This window comes from Larus michahellis, chromosome 1 (genome assembly GCF_964199755.1).
Source record: "Larus michahellis chromosome 1, bLarMic1.1, whole genome shotgun sequence".
Classification (NCBI taxonomy): Eukaryota; Metazoa; Chordata; class Aves; order Charadriiformes; family Laridae; genus Larus; species Larus michahellis.
The window spans coordinates 97,457,199-97,472,506 of NC_133896.1; the positions used below are offsets into that span (position 1 = coordinate 97,457,199).

Below are 15,308 nucleotides of genomic sequence, written 5' to 3' on the forward strand. Positions count from 1 at the left end.
AAGCTTACCAAGGAAAGACTGACTTGCTAACTGCAAATCCAACAGACTGACTCCAAGACCTAAACAGGTTTCCTCCTCACATAAGCTACCAACTGCATTAACCATGGTACAGAAACCATCCAAGAGTTAGTTTACACAGTCTAATTTTCCATCTAATGAGAGCACAGCTGGCAGTTACAACATCTGCGCAGCATGATTTGCTATCGATTCAAGTACAGATACAGCTGTGCACAGGCAGGACACTCCTGTATCTTCTTTGACACTGTAGGAACAGTGGAGAAAATAGTGAACAATCCAAGTACTCATTCTCTAGCAACACAATTCTAAGACCTGCTGGGATTCATTCAGCCTGTCCCACTTCCATTGGCTCTAGGCTACTGTTGCTCAGTTTAAAAGTACACACGCGTTTTCGGGGAAGTTTATGCTAGGGCCTGAGATGCAAAACCAATGTTCCGACCATTAGGATATTCACTTAGTTTCAACAGAAGGGATGAAAAGACATACAAGCTAGATTTATAAATAAGGGAGTGGGGAAATCCAATCCCCCAGTTCTGTTTGCAGCTCTGCCACAGATTCCCTACAGCCTTTGCTAGTTACTTAATCTTTCACCTGTTGAGCACAATGAACACTCCAATGACCTCATCAGGACAAAGACACAGTAGTACAGATGATGTTCCTATGCACAAGCTGAAGCAGACAATTTACTGAGGCCACCTGACACAGAACCTGAGTCAGACTGTCAGAGCTGTGAGGAAGGGAATCTAAGTCTCTCATGAGATCAGGTGTTACCCTACCAAACTAACAGCAAAACATATGCTCTAAGTCTACACCCATAAGTTTACCTTCTCTCATGTCATTGAAAAAAAAAAAATCCATCAAAAGCATGAGAGGAATATTAAAGACAGCATATATTATGACATCCTCCACTTTCAGTGAGGCATCTCCCTGGATAGGAGCAAAATTAAACCCCTTCTTTCTGCCCTTCTTATTCACAAATCCCATTACTTATACAGAACACAGGAAGCTTATTTACTCTCATGGAAAACAAATGTGTTTACTTGACAAGAAACAGACACTAGGAAAGCACATCGGTAGAACTACCCAACACTGAGTATCAAAATTCAGCCCTTACCGTTAAAAAACATCAACAGTGTCTTTCTAAAGGCAAAAAAAGACATTGGATAGGTTAATGAACCATGCAAGGAAGTGGGAGACAGGACTGGGCACAGAAGCCAGAAGTCCTGTTGCTAACTTGATACATGACATCAGGTAAACAACTTCATCCCCTCAGTCTCAGCTTACACTTTAGTAAGCTGATAATGATAAAATTACCTACCTCACTACATAGGTGGAGAACACCTTACTAATTCATGACTACAAAGCAACTTGAGAACTGCAGATATAAAGCTAGTACATATACACACATATACAAATTAAAATATATACTATATTTATAAATAAAACACAAGTTAAAAGAAAGATGAAACACATTACCCAAAAGCTCCAGTCAGCACTCCAACTGTATTGAGCAGGACCCTGCATTTTCTCTGTGCACGAACTAAGAGTCTCCTCTGAATCAGCAAGTAGCTGGCTAATAAGACCATGATCCACTTCATGAACTTCCTGTGAACAAAGAAGCAAGGTATGCAATTCAACAATGAAGGAGAAAGGTGAAATAAGAAGATAGTTAATCCATTTAACAACTATATATTAAATAAAACTTGACATGCTAGTTTCACCAAGGCAAGTGGCATAGAAACACTTCCCACTGACAGCCTTTTCACTGATTTTACATTTTTTTCCAGAGTATACTATATTTAATTATTACTTACATTTTTATCAGAGTATTTTATGTCCACAGCAGCCCCTCAACTGCACAGACATTTAGAGCTGGAGTAACATCAACACAAGACATCAGTGCATAACATGCAGCACCTCTCAAGAATCTGTGGGACCTTTCAAAATGTGAAAAAGGCCACACAGGTGTGTAGCATTTACCAAAGGACTGACATATATTATTACAATACAAATACATCAAATATTTATACTTATTGTTAGTTACACTCTAAATTGTATATTTTGTCATATATAAACAAAAGCACAGCACTTCAGAGATAAGTAGTTCTATTCCTATCACTTACTATAAAGATAAGCACTCTTCTGTAGCACTCTCCCTCAATATCAATATTCTTCACTCAGGAGGTCAGTTTTACTTTATGAAGGGAAACTAAGCCACAGAAAGACACTTGTCCCAAGCCACCCAGCAAAGTAGTACAAAACCAGCCCGAGGGACTCAACCAACACCTAACACCACCTGCACTACTGGATCCATCAGAAAGAGGTGAAGTTGAGTTTCCAGCCCAGAAACAGCTCAAACCCAAACCGATGCTGGCACACACGCATGCCCATGGCTAGGCAGGGGCCAGTGCTCCAGCCAAGCCCGCTGGCCCAGGCTGGGGCTACGGTGGAGAGAAGACAACGGGGTGAGGCAGCACCCAGTCACCTCAGGCAGGCTACGTGGCGGGGGAGAAGGGCTCTGCTCTCCCCGAGTTTTCCACAAAAAAACAACCACCAAAAACCACCACACGGACTCCTTGCAACTTCCACCAGTTGCCGCTCCGCCGCCCCGGCTTCCCCTCACACAGCCGACAGACCCCTTCGTGCCGCGGCACCGCCGCTCCCGACCCCACCATATCGCCGGAGCTCCGCGGCTGCCACGGCAACCCCGTCCGGATGTTTCTCGCCACCCTGACAGCCCTGACCGACCCCCCCCTCCCTTCGCGGGCCGCCCCTCCTCACCGGGGGCCCGCAGCGCCGGCGCTTGCCGGGCCCGGAGGGCCGCCGCCCCCCAGGGCCGTGCCCGTCTCGCCCCCAGAAAACTTTCCGGGCGGGGGGTGGCGGCGGCGGAGCGGCCCCGCACCCCCGGGCGGTGCTTCCCAGTGCTGTCCGCGGGGGCCACCCCGCCGCCGGGCCTCCGGGGCAAGCCCCGCGGCCTCGGCCCGCCCGCCCCGTCCCCCAGGGGGAAGGAGCGGGGCTCCCGCCCCCCACACCTACCTGCGCAGCCCGCCGCCGTCTCGCCCCGGGGGGGGCGGCGAGGCAGCGGCCGGGGGCATGGAGCCCAACGGAGGGGCAGGCGAGCGGGGGAACGCGCAGACCGCGGCGGCGACGCTTACCATGGAGGGGGGCGAGGGCGGCGCGGCGGCCACTAACTGCCTCAGCGGGGCGCACGGCGGGGCCGCGGCCGCCATTTAAAGGGGCAGGCGCCGGCCGGGCCGCCGACCCGAGAGGCGGTTGCCAAGGGCGAGCGGTGGCTGCCTGAGGAGGGCAAAGGCGTGAGGGCGGCGGCGCCTCCGTTCCCTCTCCTCGCTGAGGGGAGGCCCCCTTGGCGGCTTCCAGAAGGGCTAATTTACGAAGCCTCGGAAAGTTTTAGCAAGGAAAAAACTCTTGGCTGCGGGGAGGTGGAAGGGGGATGGGGCCTCCGCTGCCTCCAGCCTGAGGGAAAGCCCCGCCGCCCTCCCCTTGCGCCCAGCCCCGGCAGCTGATTAAACAGCGTCTGGGCAGCAAAAGCGGTTCCTAAATCTAACTGGGGGCGGGCGGGGGGGCAGGTTTGGGGTTCCGTGAAAAACACCGCCGAGAGCCCGCTCCAGGGGGACACCTAGGGGGAGAGAGGGGAAGGGGAAGGGAACGGGAACCCTCTGCTGGGTGCTCTTGAGGTGCCCCGGGTTCGGCCGCTCGCAAGCATGGCCGCTGTGACAAGCCTTGAGGGGCCGGCTGGGGCCAGACCCCGCGTCCCCAGGCCGTGCAGGGAGTGAGGTGGGATAAAGGCAGTCGCTGGTGGGGGGCTCCTCTGAGGGAACCCGGGCTCTTGGCGTTAAACTGCTGCTGAGCAGCACCCGGTGGTTTCTGCCCAGGCTGTGGGCACCCCGGGGGTTTGAAATGCCGGGCTCCGAGTCAGGCAGCGCCAGGCCGTGCCCCTCAATTCAGGGGACACAAGCAGAGCGGTGACGGCTTGCACATTTGTGCCCTCGGGTCACCTCGCAGGGAAAAGAAGAGCCCCGTGAGGTGGAAAGAAGTCTCCACTTTGCTGGGAGGCTGGCTGGTAGATGATGGAAAAGGATGGATGGATGGATGGCCAAGGGACGGAGGAGTAGAGCAGCCTGGTGTGGCAGGGCTGTTTCTTCCTGCTCTTCGTTTTCTCTCACCGCTTCCCCAGAAAGTGGGTTGAGGCTCCCCCTGAAGGGACATCTCTGGGCCCTGTGATATCTGCCTGCCTAATACATTAGTAAAGGTGCCAGAAGTCCCAGTGGCTGACGTCACCTCCCAGTTGTTGGCCCAGGCAGGACAGCTTTAACACCGTCGACTCTGAGTGTCCAAAATTTACAAGAAAGTGTAAAAATCAGTGTGTGTTTCATTTCATTTTTGTTGCTTGCTTCCTTGATTTGGACCTCTGAAACACAATTTTTTCAAGCTTTTCTCAGCAACTCTCAGGGGACCAGTTTACCTTGCTTTTTGTCCAAAAACTCAGATTCTCTCTCAATCATATTGGGTTATCCAAGTGGGAGAAGCTTCCTGTTCAACCGATGGCTGCCAGCAAAAAAACCCTTTGTATTCCCTCAGTTAAAAGCTGGCTGACCTTACAGTTTCACTCAGGCACGTCCTATTTAATGGACAAGGGAACTGCTGTTACAGGATGAAGTGAAATGAACATAAACAGCATTTGCAGGAGCAACAGTAGTATGTCTGTGACAACACACTTGAAGTTTTTTTTAGAAAAACACCAAATACTTGGGTTTAAATCAGACAGTGTTTGGAATGCCTTTGGTCCTGCTCCATCTTCCCACACTGACTTCTCTGACACGCAGTCACGGCCAGTACTCTAAGCCAGTAACTTCGTCCCAGTTGCTCTTTTGTCTGCCAGGTGCCTTTGACTCTACTGGTTATCCCCTCCTCGAACCCTTGATTGTTTTTGACTCCTCTAACTTTCTCCTTTCATAGATTTTTATTTTTTCTTTGCTGACTAACACTATGGCGGTACTTCCTTCAGAAGACCCTCACAATCTACCTTCCAGCTTTCTACTGAAGTGCTATATTGCTCTGCAGTTGGTCCCAGTTATCTTCTTAATATATAGTTTACTTTGGAGTGATTCCTTCCTGGTAATCCCAGGTCTTCCCTTTCTCCCAACCCATTTCAAACAGAGAAGAAATATTTGCCTTTTACATTCTTTTAGCCATACTCCCTCTAGACTATCCTGCTTTTGCTGATACAGGTGTGACCACATCAAAGCTAGAGCAACAAGTGGTCACCCAAGGAAAAGGGTTTTCTTCTTGACTTTGCTCTGTCACCAGATTTTTGCAAATCAGATGTGGAATTTCTTGAAACTGTTGTACAGCATCCACATGCAAAGATGCAGATCACAGAATTTATTAAAAGTGTATTCAAGAAAGCCGTATGGCAGTAGCATGATGACAGATTTCCTCATAGTGTGATGGGGGCTTTTGGGGGGTCCTTTTTGCTTTCAAATATGAATAAAAGCAGAAATACTCGTGCCTCTCAGCTGAATTGTGCTTTGTGTTTTAACAGATGTGGAATTCAGTCCTTACTCGATGCTCAAGTACAATTCCATTATCTGAAGAGTCCTAAAGATAAGCAAAATCACTAGATAAAGCCAGCAGGTTTTTGGAAACGTGTGCCATAGTCCCTAATCCCATTCCTGAGGGAAAAGGAGTTGGCCAGCTATCCAGGGCGGCATGTGCTCGGTACAGTGGTGGCACTGCTTGGCAAGGCTGGATGCTACAGGTTTGGGACTGCTGGAGCTCTTCCCACAAAGCAGTGCTGTGTAGGTACCTGTGTGTAAACCCGGACTTCCCGTTCCAGAGCCCACCTGCTGGTTTTGCAGATAGGCCGTCTGCTTTAGCGGTTTTCCCCTCCACCCTGGTGGCGTAGATGTGCTTTACTTCAATGGAGTTTAAGTAATCAACTTTTGGTGAAACGGGATTGGTTCTGCACTGGAAAAAAATACTTTGGGGAATGCATTTTACCTATAAACACCATGTGCATATAGCCACAAAGATATTTAATTCCTATAACTTCCTTTCATGGTAAATTAGAATGACAGGAGTCCGGCTGCTCAGAAAATCAAGCCAATGCTCTTTCTCATCTCCACTAGGGAGGGGGTTCAGCAGAAGAGAGGTCTCCTTTTGAGTATCTGGCTATTCTGTACTCAGCCCAAAGCTCTGGTTTATACAAGGCCAAAGCAAAAAACAACAGATTATCTTCCCTCTGCTCTCTGAGCATTTTCGGCATCTTCTCTGGGAGAGATCAGAACAGCCCCCGGGAACTCATTGTTGTCACTTCAAAGGTGGCTGTCATCCAGGCAGCAGGCAGAGCACTGTGAGCTCGAAGCTGTGGTAACTTTAGTAAGTGTGACATTCACTGGGCAGAATGTGAGGTCCTGTTGCAATAACGCACATATTTTTTTGCCCGTACTACCGGAGGGAGAGACGGTGAGGCCATATACTTCAGCAACTATGAGCCAGCACATTGGGAAGCTCTGTAGATCTGCTGTGTCTTCATTCCTCCTCTATTTGCTGACGGGTGAGTACTAAACCGCCTTCCTTAATTAGAAGAAATATAGCTTATTCCTAGAGCTTGGCTGGAGAGGTTCTCTTCCTTTTTTTCAATACACAACTTTCCACTGAGGGCTTCCTCAGGATGCGGGAAAACTGTTTCTAGTATTGTGCACTGCATTAAAGCATACTTTTCCTTATAGATACATTCATGTTTAGCTAATAGAAATGTTCAGAAAGAGTATGTTTGCTTGTCTTTCAAGAAGAAAGGCTGTGTATCATCATTGCTAGAAGCTTCATTTCTATTTTGGTTCTCTGAGGTATTAGCAACCGGTTATCATCACAAGGTAGTTATTCATGTCCATTTGCGAAAGCCAACCTCAGCACAGGGCAAAAGTCATATAAATTAAGATAAGTAATGTGCAGTCATTGATCACTTAATCATAGACAACTGGGAGCTGGATACGGCTTGTATAGCACCCTCATGGCACCATCTGAGTGTGAAGTTGAGCTCTAAAGCCCACAAAACCATGCGAAAGACAGTCATTCCAGCATGAGAGGGTTTTTATGTGTGGGTTGGAAATTGAGCCCTATTTGCCCTCAACGTCTCCTCTATCTATTGAGTGCGAACAAAGGAGAGGAGGCTCAACTGGAAAGATCAAATTTTGCACTGACTTCCACCCACCGTTTTGGTTCCCTCATACTGTTGGCAGCTGGCAGAAGCAGCTTGCAGGGTTGCTCGGGTTTACTTGGCACCAAAGAGCAAGTTAGATGCTCCAGGACTGGAGGAGAGCACAGGTGTATTTTATTCTTTCCTTTTGTCACCCCACCTCCTCTCTCCTGCCTTGTGTATTTCTCATTCACAGCCAACGATATGGCTGTACATGGGAAAGTATCAACCTGCAGATGACGTAAAGGGGAGGCTGATGGCTTAGTAGGTGCCCTATTAATACTGGCAAATGTGGAGCACATTGTCACATTACAGAAGTCCCAGAGAGCTTTCTCCCCTCATGGTTGAAAACTGGCCATGAACTACCGACTTCATATGACAATGACCTATTAGATCATCTAATCATTTTTCCAGGTCAAGACAAGATCATCCGTGCTGTATTTCTCTGTGCTCTGTCTAGCTCAAGTGCTTTCACCAAAAATCCTTTCATTCCTCTCCATCGGGAACTAAGCCCTACAACCCGCATGACAGGGGACCTACACATCACTCTGCTAATGAAGCGATTGACGTAAAAAGAGCTTTGAAGCAGAATCAACAAGGCATTTGGCATGGTATGCTCCCAGATGCCAATATGATAAGGGCATTGTGTATTTGAATACCAGTGAACTAGTATGTTCCAGTTTTGCAACCTTACAAAAGAAAAAGAAAGAAATGAAGAAAGAAAAATAGAGGCTATGCTGTGACCTTCTCAGTGGAGCCCCCAGACAGAGCTGGGATGAAACAATACAATCCTCTTGCATTTTTGATTTTCCTAACTAGCTGTAAGTTACATGATATGTATTGAATCAAAGATGTGGGATAACACAGATGACAAGGCCAGTTATTTCATAGTAGGAGGTGCAAATAAAACTCACGATGAACAGATGCAACATCAAAGCACATTGTTCCTGCCCAGTTATGTTCACTGTGCCACTTAGTGACTGTGTAAAAACAATACCTTTTACATCACTAAAAGGAATAAAAATTATAATTGTGTTGCAAGAGGTGTACATGGGGAGACTGGAATAGCTGTAGTGGAGAAGAAATTCTGCGACCTTTCCTTGAAAAGAAGGTTGCAGTAGCACGTACTGATCTAGCTAAAGCAGCAGTATCCAGTGGAGGTCATGGTGGATGAACAGAGATTTAAAACAACCAAACATATCACATCAGAATATTTAATACACAAAGATGGTAATATGTCAAGGTACCATCAGCTTTGTCAAGTATTTCAAGTATACTTTGTACTTCGTCAAAGTACCTTGTCAAGATACTTCAACTTTTATGACTGCTGCATTGATACACTGTTATCTAATTGGAAAGGGAAAATCTGGACCTCACATTCCCCCGAGTAACTCCAGTGGAGTCATCGGTAAGATGATGTATGAGCATGAGAATAATATTTCATCCGGTATCTTTAATAAGGACTAGTAATTTTAGGGGACTGGAACCAGAACTACAATAATATTTGGATTCCTAATTCTCAGGCATCCAGTTCCCATGGATTGGTGTTCCAGTTACAAGGCCCAAAATTTTTACTCTGAGGTAAAAGCACAGAGCACCAAACAGCTCTGAAGGGTTTTTCACATGCTTTGTTGTTGCCTAGTTTCATACCAAACTTGTATTTTATATATTTTTGCATCCATGAGTTATTTCTTGTCCGATATTTAAACTGTGAGCTCTGTAGCCCATCCTTTTATAAGGCACCTAGAACATCAGGGCCCTGCTGTCTGACAGCAATTGTTACTGCTACTCCCATACGAGTTATAAATAATAGTAACTATGAATACAACTTGTGATTTTGTGCACAAGCATGCCTGGAGGAGCCATTCAAGCAACTCTCAAGCCAATCATCAAGGGGTTTGCTTTTCCATTGCCTTGAGACACTTGTCCCTGAGCATTCAAGCTATTGTCATTGTGAAGCTTTACCAGACCCAGACAATAGCGTTTCACACCCTTTGCATGGCAATGAAAGACTCAAGGCAATGGAAAATCAAGACCTTTGCTGCGGGATGGTCATCAGTCCTTGAGAAGGTACCAATTAATATGAAGGGAGACTATTTCACTTGAAGAAAATAAAAACAACAGAAGACACTTTTTAAAAAATTAATTTGAACTCTTTCTTGGCGACAGCTGTTGGCTTCTTTTTAAGAGTTTGTTTTCCGCTCTTTTTGTTCCAGCTGGGGATTTGAGACAGCAACAATTCCTCTCATCTTCTGAGCCTAGGCTTGTTTCCAGAAATGAGATCCACCCGCACTACTCTTAGCTCGAGGCTGTTTGATACTATGATTAGCAGCTGCATGAGAGAAGGCAGATTTAAATCTGTACTACTGTCGTGTTGTCCATATTTTTCTAACAAAAAGTAGCAGGACAATGTGGTCCCTTCACAGAGAATAGATGTCACTCAGCATACTGTCAAGAGGCCTCTTAATTTTACGCATGATAGTTTGACTGTGTCTTCAGGTGCATCTTTTATTTATGTCTTTCAGGATGTTGGTTGTCAAAACGGAGTTGGCTATTTCATATGCCAAATGTTTTCACAACAACTCTTAAGTTATCAAAACTTACACGTCAAACGAAAGTCACAGCAACTCAAAGTTGTCAAAAAACAGTTACAGAAACTGGCTGCCCAGGCAGAATGACTTCATTGAATTTCTACTAGGCAAACAGAAAATCAAGTGCCATCTTTGTATTTTCCCACTCTATTTGTAAAGCAGATGCATAATAAACTTCAGCCAGTGCCTCTCACCACTAGCTTCCCCTGGCACAGGAACTTCTGCGTTATAAAATCTCTCGTTGTCTCTCATGAGCAGAGTGTTATCATGCTAGGGAAACTCACCCACGCCAGTGCTCTCAGTATCAATATCTGTAGAATGCTTACATGTCATCCCCCAGGTCGCTGGTAGCATCTGTTGGGGATTCGGTGTCTGGCAATGGAGATTCTTCCCAAAGTTTCATGATTTCCTACCATGAATCTGGCAGGGCGTGCCAAAACTTCTAAGAAGCTCACATTATGTTTTGGGGTACGGGCAGTTGCATTAGGATGCACACATATTCATTTTATTTGTCAGAACAGAGCTGCCTGTGTGTAAGTGTACAGGCATTTTTTACTTTGCCTCAAAAGCAATTGACTCACGAACATCAGGCCCTAAGACTTTTTGGGGTGGGAAGAAAGAGGTTAGTGTTCCAGGTGGAAATGTGGCTGAATGGACTCTAAATTTCACTCAAAGCCATTGGACAATGGCATTAATCTTCCCCTAGGATGTCAGTAGAAAGGAACTGAGTACCAGGAAAAGACCTATCTGTACACGTGAACATAATCTAAGCAGGAATCAGGAAAAACATCCCTATCATCATAATAGTGACTACCCGCAAGTCTTAATTCCAGGGGCCGTTCTTTGTGCTGGTTACAGGTCAGGAAAAGCCAGAAAGTTTATCAACCTGTCACCCTCAACCCTCCTCTTCTTTCTCTTTCCTGGTACAGATGTTGGTGTTAGTAGTGGAAGTGCAAGCAAGGAGAATGCAGCTGTAACTCATACAACAGCACAGCCTTTGTTGTTGACAACACCTGAGCCGTGGCACCTTTTGGTGACTCAAACACCAGCCAAGGAAAAAGCCAAAGAGGGTGAAACTGTGGTCTTAAATTGCCACCTTAACAGTCCACGACGTCCCTCCCTGGCAGACCTGATGGTGAAGTGGTACAAAGAAGATGAAAAGGGGCAGATGGACCTGTTGGAAAACAATGTGACCGTCTTGCCAAATAACTCCAGGGTTTTCATGAGTGGAGACTTGTCCCAAGGGGATGCCTCCCTGGTGATCCTCAATGTGACAACCAGTGACCATGGTATTTATTTCTGTGAGGTTACACTTCCGGATGGGAAAGTGGTGACAGGAGATGGCACAAAGCTCAGGATCAGGAGGGCTCTGGGTAATATTTTATGTTATTTACTTCTTTTCTCCCTCTTTCTCCTCTGAAGCTCGTGTACATGCTTGCAGAAAGAAGGAAGTTGGCCTGTTTGGCCTCCAGCACATAGGGCCTGGTGTCATGGAGTGTAATTGCTCCATACCATTTTTCATTCTTTTCATAAGGCCAGCTAATTTTGATTGGGTTGCCTCTATAAACAATCACACATCTAATATTGTAAGGAGAGGCATTTACAACCAAAAAAAGAAGGAATAATTTTATCACTAAAATCAAAGTCAGTGCCAAGAGTGAAAGAGTCAGACAAGTTCTCTTGTACTCACAGCTCTGTTTGGCAGAACCCCCGACAGTGACAGTCAAGATACCACCTCAGGGAGCAGCTCCAAACTCCTGTTTTTTTGACATTATTTGTCTCCAACCCACTAACTTGCACATTCATTCCTTAACTCTGGATGACATAAGTAATCCCACAATAAACATGAAGATCACATTATATCATTTCTGCTTAACTTCATAAACATTGAAATCAAAGTAGCATTAAAAGTGCCATGCTATGTTTTCTTAGCCCCACAAATAGACACTAGGCATATTAAGTAAGGAGATAACTTGCTTTGCCTTTATCATCTGGAAATGTCAAAGCAGCTTTCCTTTTTGTGTAGGCTAAACACATTCCAGTCCCAACAAATTGACACATCAAAAGGTTTATTATCTTATTACCCAATTAACAAAAAATAGCACCTTCTGTGTCAAGAGTAAATTATGCAAGTGCCATTTCCCCCTTATTCATTACCAAAGCTTCTAGCTCACTGAGATTCAATACGCCTGTGCCCTTTTGAGCACGGTTCTTCCCTTACTAATTTGTATAAAACTACTCAGTTTAAACCGTAGCTCTAACAAGGCAAGAAAACTGTGACCCCCCGCAAGGGCTTGGTGAGGTCCCTGGTGAGGTCTCCCGTTGGCTTCATCTCATAGTCTCAGTAGCGCAGGTTGCTCTTGCAACGTCTGCACCCTGGCCAGTGTAATTGCCCTTCTGTGCGCCTGAGAAGATGACATACATAATTTCTGCACTATACCTGAATTATAGGGAGAAGAGAATGTGAGAAATGTAATTCATAAAGAAAGGTCACGTGCCACAAATCCAGACTGTTCAAAAACTTGTCTAAAATTAAAAGGAGAAAGTAGCTGACTCTGTTAACTTGTCCATTACAGAAAGCAAATGACATGTATTTTGAAGTGAAGTAAGCAATGGTTCTACAGCACCATCATAGCCCTCATTTTCCTGATGAAATGAACAGCCCCGCAAATGGATTTAAGCTACAGGATACCTCCGTGTATGAGGAAGGAGGGGTGTGTTTTTTTTTTTCTTGGTGAGCTACAGCTGGGTTACTGGTGAGCTGTGGCTGTCCGTCCATTCGGCCAGGCAGCACGGAGGAGCAGCTGCTCCTGTGAATGGGTGGCCTAGTGCTTGGAAATCTGTGTGTGAATATGGTAGCAAAACTGTGCAAATTTTCTGGTGAAGCTTAAATACAACCACACAGAGATATGTAATGAATGTCTGATCACACTGTAATTGTAGATAAAACTGGAAGGCTTTTTAGCCATTTTTTTATTACCCTTCCTGGGTGAGTCACATGGCAAAACGACTATGGTGAGCATGAGGCAGTCACTTAAAATCTGATCAGATCAGTCTTGCGCCATGGCCCAGCCGGTTCTCTCTCTCTAAAGAGACACTCCTGCTCTGATAGACTCTACGCTACAGGGCAGATCCTCTCCATGCTGCATCCCATAACCCTTATTACAGTTCATCCTACTGCGTGCACCTAACCAGAGGCTCTTCCTCAGTCATCCTTCAATCCTGACAAATTAAAAAGCCAGAATGCCGACGTGCTCTTACCTCAAAGAAAATGGGATTATCCCATGTCTGCCATACAACAGGCCCAAAGAGCAACAAATCATAGAAAGGACTTCAGAGGAGCTCTGCCCATCCTCTGGTGCTGCCTCCTTTGAGGGTAGGCAGGGAGACTGATGACTTTCTCACAACTGTCAAAGTATTTTTTTCCATTTCGAAATGAAGTATACAGCCTTGAGTCCCATTAATTCAGGCAGACGCATCTTTTGCCATCCCATAGCATCCATCTGTTAAGGGAGATTGCTAAGGAGATGGGGCTGTCCTCTCCCTAAACCCCCAGAAAGCATAGCAGCTTCCTACTTTGGAATGAAAAAAATCAATAACTCCATAGCGCAATAAACTCTCTCCCGTGTAGAAGCCCATGATTTCATGTCAGACAAGACATCGGCATAATCAATATCACAGTAAGCAGCTTCTTCTGCAGCCAGTGCAGAAAATGTGCCGGCTGCATTGCAAATATTTGCGTGGACGACATCTTACGTTACTCTCTCTACCTTCCCTTCTCCCCCAGGCTTGTTTGGGATAGAGGAATCCATTGGAACCATCATAGGCGTTGTGGCGGCTGGTATCGGAGGCGTAGTGGTTCTGATCATTGTTTTAACCCCACAGCTGAGGAGGTGCGTCCTCTGCATGAGACAAGGCTCTCACCAAGGTAAGGGACACAACCCAAAATCTGGAATCCCTTGCTAGAAAGGTGAACCGGATCACCTATTTTCAAAGGTACCTTTTTTTTTTTTAATTTAAGGAGGAATTAACCATTTACTTACCTCTGGTCAGACATGGGATCTGGTTCACGAAATAAGCAGTGTGGATGAAACTCTAACAGGGCTGTATATATATTCCATCTCTTTCAAGTAGTTCTTTGTTTATGTTGGGTAGAGCCTCACCCATGGGCCTAATGAGTTACCTATATACGAAATAATAGGATCTTCTTTAATTGGCACTTTCGACAAAGAGTTGTTCAGTGAGATGCTCCTCCTTCTTTTAACAAAGTCCTGGGTCTCCTTCGGTTCTTTTAGGTTTATGCTGAAGAATAGTTCTTCTTCCCACCGACTACATGCTTACATCCATATTCTTGTAATGCTTGTGTATAGAAAGCCCAAGTGTATGTTTGAGGTGTGGTTTGTCAAGCCCAGTAATATCTTTTATTAGATCAGCTGATCAGGTTGCGAAAACTAGACATTTTCATCACACACGAGCCAAAGAAATTACCTGAGAAGAAGCTGATGTACCTGAAAGCTCACCTGTTTTTTCCCCAGCTCTGTCAGCTTGTCTAATTAGACTGACACCGAAGGCTGGATTTTAAAAAAAAGCTCAGTTCCCATTTTGTGCAACCCAAGGTGGGGTCTTGCGTTTCAGGCCGGGCTCAGCTGACTCTGTGTTTTCAGCGGGGAGCCGTGTGATTTGCACCTCTTCTCCCCTGCCCCGAAAACCTTGCTCGGCCCGGTGAAAAAAAAATCCCCTCCCTCGAAGGGATGAAGGCAGAGCTCCTCTTGCCATTCACTGGAGCGCTGCCGCCACCTGATGGCCAGCCCGGCGGGGACAGGGACACGACCAGGAGCTCCGCCCCTGCTCTCCGGGGAGGGTCTGCCAGCCCTTGCTGAGAAGCCCACCTGCACCCCTAGGCTGATACAGCCCACACGGCATCACCCCCCTGCAGGGACAGAGTTCACAACTCCTTTACTTGCCAGGGAGCCTTGGAAGAGTTTGTTGTGTTGTGCTAACTCCGTACCGCTCACCCGCTCTCTCTCCTTTCCTTCTTGCTCAGCGTAGCTTGAGGTGCAGCATTACAGGAGTTGCTGGAAGACAGAAAGCCTACAGGCGGAACAACTTCTGATGTCCTGTAAGCCAAAAATGGAGCTCTAGATGAAATAAAAGCTTTTGCCTCGGTACATGTTGTCTTTGGCATTTTTATTTTTGTTAGTCTGTTCCTTTTTCCTGCAGCTTTGTCAGCCACAGTGGCATATTCAGCATTCTCCTGCAGCAAGGAGCAAAACAGCTTTTTGTAAAGGAATTTGTATTATCACCTGCCAAAGCCCGGCTTAGTTTAGCCACGTATCTCTGAATCCAGACTTTGATGAGGTACCTTGGGTCTTTCCCTGCCATCACTTCTCATTTTAAAGGTGGTACTTGACGTTTGTCAGCTGTGCTTCAGAAGAAACAGAAGGAGCCTGACCTGCCCAGGCCCCCCCCAGCTCCCCAGC

At 46.2% G+C, this 15,308-nt stretch overlaps 2 protein-coding genes across 13 annotated transcripts in view; one reads left to right on the top strand and one right to left on the bottom strand.

The window, feature by feature from the left end:
• GRAMD1C (GRAM domain containing 1C) overlaps positions 1–3,632 on the bottom strand; it is a 57,060-nt gene extending 53,428 nt beyond the window's left edge. For 2 of the 11 annotated variants that reach the window (XR_012588324.1, XR_012588327.1), the window contains exons 1-2: positions 3,174–3,595; positions 1,495–1,623 (exon numbers count right to left, since the gene is read on the bottom strand). Coding sequence is in view for 7 of the 11 variants with exons in the window: in XM_074594635.1 (XP_074450736.1) it covers positions 1,495–1,623; positions 3,174–3,248 (204 nt within the window). In the remaining 4 variants the exon portion in view is untranslated. Of the gene's footprint in view, positions 1–1,494; positions 1,624–1,832; positions 1,956–2,141; positions 2,689–2,799; positions 2,935–3,054 lie in introns of those variants that run through there. The other 9 variants (XR_012588328.1, XM_074594662.1, XM_074594635.1 and 6 more) reach the window with 8 other exon arrangements.
• A 2,724-nt stretch (positions 3,633–6,356) lies between these two features.
• On the top strand, positions 6,357–14,995 carry LOC141737832 (uncharacterized). Of its 2 annotated transcripts, XM_074572819.1 has the most exons (4): positions 6,357–6,595; positions 10,758–11,201; positions 13,616–13,756; positions 14,873–14,995. In XM_074572819.1, the coding sequence occupies exons 1-4, from the start codon at positions 6,529–6,531 to the stop codon at positions 14,875–14,877; spliced, it is 657 nt and encodes a 218-aa protein (XP_074428920.1). In that variant the 5' UTR covers positions 6,357–6,528; the 3' UTR covers positions 14,878–14,995. The 2 variants fall into 2 exon arrangements, with proteins under 2 accessions (XP_074428920.1, XP_074428919.1); XM_074572818.1 differs by lacking the exon at positions 14,873–14,995 and having other exon boundaries at positions 6,490–6,595; positions 13,616–13,915.
• Positions 14,996–15,308: the final 313 nt, after the last annotated feature.

Excerpts from the sequence above, each read along its gene's own strand:
- LOC141737832 (XM_074572818.1), top strand. The coding sequence starts at position 6,529 with ATGAGCCAGCACATTGGGAAGCTCTGTAGATCTGCTGTGTCTTCATTC. Across the intron at positions 6,596-10,757 it reads CCTCCTCTATTTGCTGACGG|ATGTTGGTGTTAGTAGTGGA; the intron begins GTGAGTACTAAA and ends TTCCTGGTACAG. Across the intron at positions 11,202-13,615 it reads CAGGATCAGGAGGGCTCTGG|GCTTGTTTGGGATAGAGGAA; the intron begins GTAATATTTTAT and ends CTTCTCCCCCAG.